We start from the raw sequence: 10,362 nt of genomic DNA on the forward strand, positions 1-10,362 counted from the left end.
CCTTACTCATTACTTTTTAAGTGATGTTTCACCCAGTGAGGGAACCAGTACAGTGCACAAACTCACAGGAAGACACAGATGTACCTTACTCATTACTTTTTAAGTGATGTTTCACCCAGTGAGGGAACCAGTACAGTGCTCAAACTCACAGGAAGACACAGATGTACCTTACTCATTACTTTTTAAGTGATGTTTCACCCAGTGAGGGAACCAGTACAGTGCTCAAACTCACAGGAAGACACAGATGAACCTGATGATGGACGCGTATGGCCCAAACATACGGAAGGCATAAACAAGTTACTGCAAAATGACCTTAAGTAAAATGCCAGAGCTATCTTAATAAGAAACAAAAGTTACAAAATTAAGTTTAAGAGATAATAACAAGCTCAACGGATGCTCAGCTTTAATAGTATTTTAACGTATAAAAGTTTCTTTTGTGCTAGTTGGGCAGTACTAAGTCCCTTGTACTGCGGCCACTTCTGGCTTACTGTACCAGCTCCAGATGATAGGTGAGAGTGATTGTGGAGCAATTGATGGGATGAAGATTGGCAGGGGAAACCGAAGTACTCAGAAGAAACCTGTCCCAGCGCCACTTTGTCCTCCACAAATCCCACTTTGGGAAGCCAGCGACTAACCGCTTGAGCTGTAGCGCTGCCCGTTATATAAAAGTGACTACAGACGGAGTTTGGATTGGTAATTGGATTTATTGATCACTTACAGATCGTAACTACAAATGACAATAAAGTTATCGCTAATTAACACATTATGCAATTCACTACAGCACTCACTAAGTCTTTTCGGTCTGCTCTGTCTTCACAAGTCATTGTCGGGTAACGGCCTCCAACGGCGGACTTTCCCCCTTACTCTGGGTTCCCGAACTATCCCCGTACCTCAGTTACGAGCTTCTAACAGCAACAGCTCACAAGAACTGCACCGCAGCAGTCCTCTGTCTGCTCACCAACCAACTCATTTCACTCCACTGTACTCAGTTACACTGCACTAACTCGTTGAACTGAACTCGGTCAGTCGAGTCATGTAGCCACGTATCGGAAGATATAGAAAACGCCGCTTCTAACAGTACTTTCATTGTTGCGCGTGGTCCGCTGTCCCACAAAGGTTGTTGTCTCGTTTGTTTTACGGTCGTTGCCTAGCAACGGGTCTATTTGCCACGGTATAAGCCACCTCTGTTTGGACCAATTACGAGTATTTTATTGGACCAGCGTTATAGTTTTAATGTATTCAAGTCGGGCCTTGATAATCTCAGTAGCTGATGCACTGCTGTCAGATGACCCAAGAATTTATCAGTCTAGTCTACTGGTCATCGGAGTACACTTCTGACGAATTACGAAGCTTTTCATTGTGCAGTTTTCTTCAGGCGCCTTTTCCTCCCATCCTCATCCTCGCGCACGCATCAACACCCTGTTCTCAGACACCGTCATTCTGTGTTCTTCAGTCATAATTAGAGACCCAATTTCACACCTATACAAAAGAGACTAATAGTTTTATACTATTATCTTATCTATAGCTCAGTCGGTATAGTGACCGGTAACTGGCGGGACGGCCGAGGGGTCCGAGTAAGATTTTTCTTCTTTCCACGCCTTATATCTGTTCTGGGGCTCACCCAGCCTCCTATCCAAAAGGTACCGGGGGCTCTTTCCCCGGAAGTATATTGGCCGGGACGTTAAGGTAACCACATCTCAAGCTAGTGCAGCGGTCAAGAATACGTGGAACTATACATCCACTCCCCTGTACGGTTGTATTAGTTAAGCATAGGAATAATTTTGCCCTTATTCTCTTTTTCTCCTTGGCATTACAGCCCCAGTGGGCCTAGGCCTGCCTCCATGAACTTCTCCGTTCACTTCGGTTCTTCTAGATCTTAGACATACGGTAGGACTCCTTGGGCGGGTGATCAGCTCGTCGCAAGGCCTCTACCTGTACACAAACACAGAAAAACGCACACACACAAACTAAACATCCATGCCCTGAGTGGGATTCGAACCCACGATCCCGGCTTCCGAGCGAGCGAAGACACTGCATGCCTTAGACCGTTCAGCTACCGTGACCATTTTGCCCTTATGCTTAACCAAATTATCATCTATTCTGCAGTCATTCCTGTAGCGTAGAGTCGCTCAATGGCGCGAAAGGCTTCACCATTTCGTGACCTTCCAAGCAACTTACGTTCATGCAACATGTTCAGGCTCAACGAGTCTTTGCCATGGTAACACAAAATGTCGTACTATCAGAGCTATCACACCCATTTACCAAACTTCGACATGCACGAAAACAAAACTTTTCATGTGCCTTTTCCCCTGGAAGTAAGACACCATGTTGCACATCCAAATAAAGCAATTGGTAAGTTCCTGCTTACATAAATTGATCGTTTTGAAAGGAAGGTTAGAGACCATTTCAAAAAATTATTTTTTTCCTAATACTTTTCAATAAATTGTACTCCAGATTAGAGTGTGCTCCGTATTCAAAAGGTTCCCGCTTCAAACTCAATACAAAGCCTGGCTGTCCTTCCTTTCGTTGAATTGTAGAGCCATTCTATTGGCATAGAATAGGCCACGATATATTCCTTAGTAAAGTTCCAAATTCCCTCTTCACTAATCGCCGGCAGCTTGTCATTATACATTGCGAGGAATGGATACCACAGTTACGTAAACAAAATGTGAATCAATAAACCAAAACTCATTTCTCTTCTTTGATGTTCCCAGAAATTACTACTATCAGTCAATTTTTTAAAACTTATTACAAGTAATTATAAAGTAGTTACATGTCGGACTTCTGGGCTCTTGCATAAGCACGCAAATAAATAAAAAATTGAAGATATTAATTGGTTCGGATTAGACGAAGCTGTTTTATTGGATAAGTCTTTACAGTCACAACTACAGGCACTATGAAATATCGTCTTCCAGAGGGTGCGACCTGACTAATCCGTCGTCTTTAACGTTTCGTCTCCTTGTTCTTGGCTGAACTGGTTTACTCTGCTCTGACCTGTTGTCAGTTCTCCTCTGGTCTCCACTTATCTCAATTCCGAACTCTCTTGGTCTGTTATAACCGACAGTCGGAAGTAACACGTTCATTTTATATGTTGAATATTGGTTCTTGCGGGAGCAACATTTATTGAGCCGATGCCCGTCAATGTGCGTCTCTCTTATTTTCTGACTTCAATAATCCAAGTTTTAGTCCGTGCTTACAGAGCTTTGCTCAGCTATGGTCTATTCCAGATTGTTTTCCCGGCCACGCGTTTTAAGAAGCCGTTGTGTAGCAATGGAAGCTCGCTCTGAATAAAGAAATTCCGGCTTTCAGGCGGCACGTCACATTAATATTGTTATGTGGTGGACAAGAGGGATGTATACAGGATATTGATGGGAAAGTCAGAAAGAAAGAGTTAACTGGGAATACCAAGAAATGGGTGGGTGGACAATATCAAAACTGATCTTAGATAGATAAGATTGGATGGTATGGATTGGATTGATCTGACTCAGGATAGGGACCAGTGCAGGGCTCTTGTGAACAGGAAAATATACTTTCGGGTTCCATAAAATACTGGGAAGTTCTTGAGTAGCTGCACAATTGGCGACTCCTTCAGAAGGGCTCAGCTCCATGAGTGAGTGTGAACAGTATTAAGAGAGAAATATCCACGAAGGACGAAAATTGAAACCTGTGTAAACAAAAGAATACCACCTCATATCGTCGCGTCCGACTCTACATCTTGCGGGCTTCTGGCTAATGAGAGATGATTACGGAAGATTTAGGGGGGGGGGATTATTGGCTCCATCTTCAAGGCAGAATTAATTTATGTAAGCCTCTTGCTGTACAGACGAGGTGCGGAGAATACTGGCCTTAGTGACACAAGAACTGGCCACTCAGTACCAGGGCAGAAGACCCTGAAGAGGGGGCAGTTACAGAGGACCGCCACCCTGGCATTCGTGACCAGCTTTCTCTCGCCCCTCCTACAAATTTTGTTACTTCCCCAACTTCGGACTCTGGAGGCCAAAACATGTAGGCAGTGAAGGTAAAGTTGTCCCTGTGCTTAACTAAATAAGCACTACGCAATGGAGATGTATGGGGGAGTGGATGCATAGATCCACATTTCCTCGGCTTAGGCACTAGCTGGAGATGAGTGGTCAGCTTCACGTCCCGGGTGATTTACCCCCGCTACCCATTGGATAGGTAGTTGGGTGGACCCCAGAATCGATCTGGACGACGTGAAGAAGAGAAAAGTCATGACCCTAGCGGGACTCGAACTCCAGCACGTGTATACGGACTACGCTATCCCAGCTCCTAGATGTAGACAGTACGTACGTCATTACCCAGAACCTTCGCGCCCATGAAAATATCCACACTCATTTATACGCGCTCGTACTCTTGGTGTTGGGTTATCTCTGGGTTAGACTTAACCCTCCGAAGGTAATGGTAAAGCTGCCTCTGTACTTAGGCACCACGCCATGACCTTCACTATTCTTGTTCTCGGCACTGTGTGGAGGTGAGGGGTCAACTTCAGGCCCTGGTCACTTAACCTCCCGAGGAAACAGCCTCCCCCCGGGAGGGGGGCATTGTATAGGAGGCTGGATGGGCCCCAGTCTGAATACTACGGAGAAGAGGAAAATCTTTTGCCCCTGACACGAATCGAAACAGGTCGCCCAGCCCCTCACCCGTCGCTGTACAGACTGAGATATCCTCAAATTCATCTGAAAGCGATTATACATGAATTTTAATTCCAAACAGAGACCTGCTGATCAGTGTTCTTCAATGAAATAATTGCTGTTTGTTGGGAAGATCATACCGAATAAATAAGTATATTTTGTGAGGAAGGTTAATAGATTTTTAATATTATAGCAGTTGTTACAGAGGCAGATATATACCATTGTATAATCCTCTATTTAAGCATCCTGTTGCGTTAATATATCTAATAATGTTTATTGTACTACACAGTCCGTCAACAATGCAGAAAACTGTTCCTTATTTCTTACTCACTCACATAAGACAGAACATGTCACGGCCCTAAATCAATAACTTCAGATGTCTAACAATTCTGAAACTGCTACATTGCATTAATATTGTCCATTCGTAGGATATGTCACTGCGAGCTTCATGATTTAAATCGACACACTCGTAGTCAATTGGTATGCGCTACAACAGAACACCTTGTAGTTCGCTTAATTTAAACCAACAAAATTCATTACAATTTGTATTCAAATTTTCTCTTATAATTCCTATTGGATTTGAAAAATTCTTATTACACCTCACGAGGGGCGACGTCCACTTGTTTAGAACTGTATCCTCTAATTCAGATGTTTAATGCGGCAGCCTGTTTTTCTATTCGTAAGCCAGTTTTGTTACGTCTGCAATCTGTAATTCTGCCCCTAGCTTGTGCATTGTTCCCTCTTGCAGCGTGTGGTGTTGCCTTCATTACAGGATTGCGAAGACCAAGAAGCCAGCAAACCCGAGATACACGCACCAACGTCAGGACCGTTTAGAATCTTCCAGACTGAAGGTTCTTGAGGACGGTGCTAAGACGAATATTTGGAGCGCTGAGGAGAAGGTAACAAGGGGATGGGAAAGCACTGTACAGGTTGACGGGATTCCCATAATTTCGACTCTGCAAGGAATATTACTAGGATGATTACATCAAGGAGGAGCGGATGAGTTGGACATATAGCAATCTCAGAATTGGCAATGCTCAGCTTCTTATCTAACTCGATTTTTGTTAAGTCGACAATCGAAAGAAATACCTAAGCAGTTGAGAAGACTTCAGGTTTCCACAGATATTCCTTGCAGGATATGTTACACGTTATAAATGCTCAAAGAAGATGATGACATTGAAATTGACGTATTAATGTTTATAATTTAATACTTAGACAAACACATGGTATTACAGCCTACTGTTAGTAGGAAAAGCATGAGAGTTCGGGTATAATTTTTTTATAAGAACAAATATGATACATACATTAAACATTCAAACACTCAACAGAAAGACAGAAATCTATGGGGTACAAAATAACCTAATCCAGTTGCAGGGGATCCGGATTCAGTGCAATATATTGTAACTGCTGGGCGGTGCCAACCCTACTTGTGGGGCCAACTGGGGGTAGCTTCGGCCTCATTTGGGTTAGGAGAAAGTGATGTTCACACAATTGTTCTCACTGCATTGGGGTCTCTGGGTCTGCGGAGAGGACGCACGGGCCGCTGAAACCATGGCCGGAAGCCTCATGCTGCCATTAGTTGTTGCACCGGTTTATTCTATATCAGTGCTGTTGCTTGGGGATAATTCTTCGGATTGCAGCAACCAGTCAGTTCCTTAGCTCTCGCTATCTTGATATATAAGAGCTGAAAGCGAGATGCTTTTCTGGAACAATTTCTATCGCCAGCGGTTCACGGCACTCATCCAAAATGAGGATACTCCAACTCAGCAAATGCCACAGACTGCAGTACCGCCTTACTTGTAGTTGTTCATGGAACTCGCATGAGATGCTCTCCGCATATTTCGAGTCGTGTTTACTCAGCTCGCGTTCATCCAAGAAGTTGGGAGGCAAAATCACTTTGCTTGGAACACCCATGCTTGCATTCCGGAGTTCGTGAAACAGTTTGCAGACAGAATATACACGGAATTTGTCTCTTCTTGCATTCACGTGCTGACCAGGGCGTTCATTCAGTTGGCCCAAAACGCTTTCAACAGCTTCGATTTCTCCTGGTGACGTATACAGAGGCGGGAGGTTTGTTTCGTCCCCGTCCTCTCCCATTAGAAAAGATCTGATGTTGCTGAGTATTTCCTGATGATGTGACTCACTCCCGAAACCGTCTGAAGGCAGTGGAAGCAGATGAGTTTCTGTTGCATGTTTGAATGCCTCAGAAGCGTAGCCAAGAGGAATCTCACCGGGGTTAATGAATGCATGCAGAACCTGCCTAACGCCGTCCACAAAACTGAACTCAGCGAGAGCAATTTCATAGCCCAGGTACCTGCCACTGCTATCCTTGCAGTAGTAGTTGACGTGCACCAGGTGGAACAGGTGGGTTTTCAGTGAGTTCTGGTGTTTGAGCGCGCGCACTGTTTCCTCTGTCTCTCTGAACATCCTGTTCTGCCTGTTAGCCTGGTTCAGCAGTCGCTCAAGCCATGCGCAGTGTCTCCTCCGTGGCCGAAATTCGTTACTAAAATCCACGGGGCTCAGACTGTTCTCCTTGCTTCGGGCCTGTTCCTCATAACCCCATCTCTCGTCCGCTGCCATGTGCTCCCACATCGAGGCCGCCATCTCACTGATGAAGGGAGCCCCCCTTTCTTGCACCTGCTTCTGTACGCCGAGAAGGAAGAAATGAAATCCCTCCTCCGGACTTTCCTTCTCTCTTTGCTGCGTATTGTCCATAGTCATCAATTAAACCTGCGAACAGATAATTAAAAATAAATATCGTCAGATTATTCTGAAGGCACATGAGAACCTGGAAGCGAGACAGCAAACTCAACTATAGGAACGCCTCACATCTGCGATGGATTGTATGACAAGTCGGGTGGAGTCGAATCACTCCGCCTACCTCTACCGGTGAGCATTCCTGGCTACTGCGATAATTAATAAATTAACTCTAATTACCAGTTCTCGAAATTGGATCGTATCTACGAAAATCTCAGAAAGTTGATTCCAAGAAAATATGCCTATTATTTTACCACGTCTGTTTCTTCCGGTCATTCTGTTTCTGTCACATTGTGCCCGGCTCCTTCTTGGGAAGCTGACAAGAAACGTTCCCACATTTATGGAAGTCGAGAATTCGTGTCTGTGCTCAACACAGCTCAACACCAGGGGCTAGTTTCAGATATGAAGTTCCTTATGAATATGTTTCACACGAATATGCTGTATTTGCGACCCTCTTAAAATCTCGTTCGTTAACTCGCATCAGTAATTCCAGGCGAACAACAAAATTCATAAATTTTCGTTTTTTTCTACAAACTTTTGACATACCTATGTGGATTGCGTCAAGCCAGGTATATATATATCGTAAGCTATTGAGATGGTTTCAGGTGGCAAGATATTGTCACGTGTAGGATGGTATGCGTGACGAAATGACGGGTTATAGTTAGGATGATTGGGTCTATTAACACTTTCGTTACACATTCCCTCTTAATTACACGTAAATACACGCGCTTCATAACTCACTGTCGCACGCAACCTCAAATGGACAGGCGGAATACACATGCCCCGTGCCGCTTAAAGGCCGTGTTTACAGTGGCGCTGATAGGCAACGCTGCAGAGAGATGTTTACTGTAACGATGCGTAGCAAGCAGCGCTGTGCCTCTCGGCTCGGCTCCTCTCGGCACGCACGGCAAGGCACGGCACGAGGAAACAGCCTTTTCCTCATTGTTGCGTAACACCTGTATTTACAGATTTCTGTGGCTCAACGATTCCAACATAGCGTAAGTACACCACAAATAAATACACCAAGTTTCATGAAGATTGGTACAGGCGTCAGAGAAATAGTAAGGGTATCTTTCAGAAATCTGAGAAGCTGAAATGTTGTTATTAATGATGGGTGAATTTATGATGATTTACGTAGTTGATATGGCTTACGAAGTTTCATGAAGATTCATAGAGGTCTTCAAGTAATATTAAGGTTTGGCCCCAGAAATTGGGAGCCTGTAATGTTGGTATTACTGGTGTGAAGGATTCACGAATTGCACCTTTGAAACCGACTCATGTGACAGGATGTATGTACCAAGTTTCATAAAGATTGGTTGAGCCATTACAAAAGTTAATAAGGGGATACACATACAGACACACAGCAAGGTGACCTCATAGACCTACTTTTATCTTTTAAAAATAAGGTAGTGGGCTAACAATTTCAGAAATCCCGAATGCTACACGCCATCACTAGAACCCTTTTAGAGTCGGTCCGAGAGTACAGTTAAACAAGAAACGGTATTCGCGCTGTAACCTATGTAAAACCGTCAAGCAATATCCCGTAATGTATGCAGACCGACATAATGTTGTGAACGCATGCGTGGATCGTAATTAAGAATGAAGAAAAAAACAGGCGGAGCAGACTCATGCAGCTGTAACGCTCTAAACCTGTGTGCCGGAGGTGTTGGGTTCGTATCTGGACCTGGACACAAGCTGTCCGCACTGAAGTATTTCATATTTGTTCTCAGCCCCTATAAGAAAATTCCACGACAGTACCTCGATCAGAGAAAAGGCTACTTCCTTCCTAATCCTTCCCAATTAATTATTCAATAATCATTCCATCGCTTGACCCTACAGCCTATAGACTGAAATCCTCATGGCGTCGTTAAACAAGCCACATAAAACAATAAAGCGCACATACGAGATTCTGTACATGAGCCCGCTACTTTTAGCTAACTTTATCCAGCTGAACCCAATCCACATCCTCACACCTTATTTCCTAAAGGTTATTGTGAATATCTTCACGTATTACTGACTGGACACGCGGTTTGCAATGAGCATCGAATGTACTGGACATCTGACATTCGTAACTACAAATACTTGCAACACTTTCACTGTTTTATACCGTCTAGAAATAACTACAACCTTAAATATCTGTCATATTCTCACCTCACTGTTTGTAGTAATGGCTTCCGGAAATGATGATCCTGCTTGTTGCCTCAGTCCTCTCCGTGCTGGGCAACGACTTCCTTCTGTGAACACACCTGTCACAACTCGGTCCGCAGCTCTGCTTTTATACTCCAGCAAAGTGGCACCTGTGACGTCACAGTACCTGTTTGCGTACCACCGCCACGTCACAGTGACACGTTGCCGGGAAGTGTTTACTGTCTGGTTGCGTAGCAACGCATGCATTATAGCCTCGCGGTGTCCACGATTTCGACTTATAAGCGTTATGTAATAATATTTTACTTCCGCCAAAACCTTATCTAAGTAAAATTTTTCATCAATTTATCACGTCTTATAAACTGTTTACATGTCCCGCACATATCATATATATGTGAATGCCCTAACAGTATTTGACGGAGAGTGTGTAGTTATGCAATACGCAGTTCGTTTTGGCTTTTGCTGTTTTTTTAATAAAAATAATCGCTTACTTTAAGAAGAAAAATAGACAGAATACAGAACACAGGGACCCCTTAAATGCCTTATTCATGTGCTGCAACACGAAACAGGAGACGTAGGAAGGTAGACAGTTTAATTCTGGGGTCTCTGATTTAGCTCCAAGCACAAAATTAGTGAGGAGGAAAGAAGAGGGTTATATGACGTTTGGCGGTGTTACCGGCCCATTTATAATGGTTTGAGAAGCGGGAATAGCCATAAAAATATAACTGAAAAAGACTGTTCCCTGCGACATGTATCGGTAAATGGATTCACCTTTAGAATAATCGTGTGTTGCGAAGAATGCGAGAAATAG

The 10,362-nt window shown here is 43.9% G+C and overlaps 1 protein-coding gene across 1 annotated transcript; it reads right to left on the reverse strand.

Moving 5' to 3' along the window:
• Positions 1 to 6,314: 6,314 nt before the first annotated feature.
• Positions 6,315 to 9,649, reverse strand: LOC117282534 (protein maelstrom homolog). Its single transcript, XM_033752557.1, has 2 exons — positions 9,558 to 9,649; positions 6,315 to 7,379 (listed from the first exon to the last, which is right to left on the reverse strand). The coding sequence occupies exon 2, from the start codon at positions 7,368 to 7,370 to the stop codon at positions 6,315 to 6,317; it is 1,056 nt and encodes a 351-aa protein (XP_033608448.1). The 5' UTR covers positions 7,371 to 7,379; positions 9,558 to 9,649.
• Between the last annotated feature and the right edge of the window lie 713 nt (positions 9,650 to 10,362).

Source organism: Cryptotermes secundus, unplaced genomic scaffold, assembly GCF_002891405.2.
Source record: "Cryptotermes secundus unplaced genomic scaffold, Csec_1.0 scaffold334, whole genome shotgun sequence".
NCBI classification, from domain to species: domain Eukaryota; kingdom Metazoa; phylum Arthropoda; class Insecta; order Blattodea; family Kalotermitidae; genus Cryptotermes; species Cryptotermes secundus.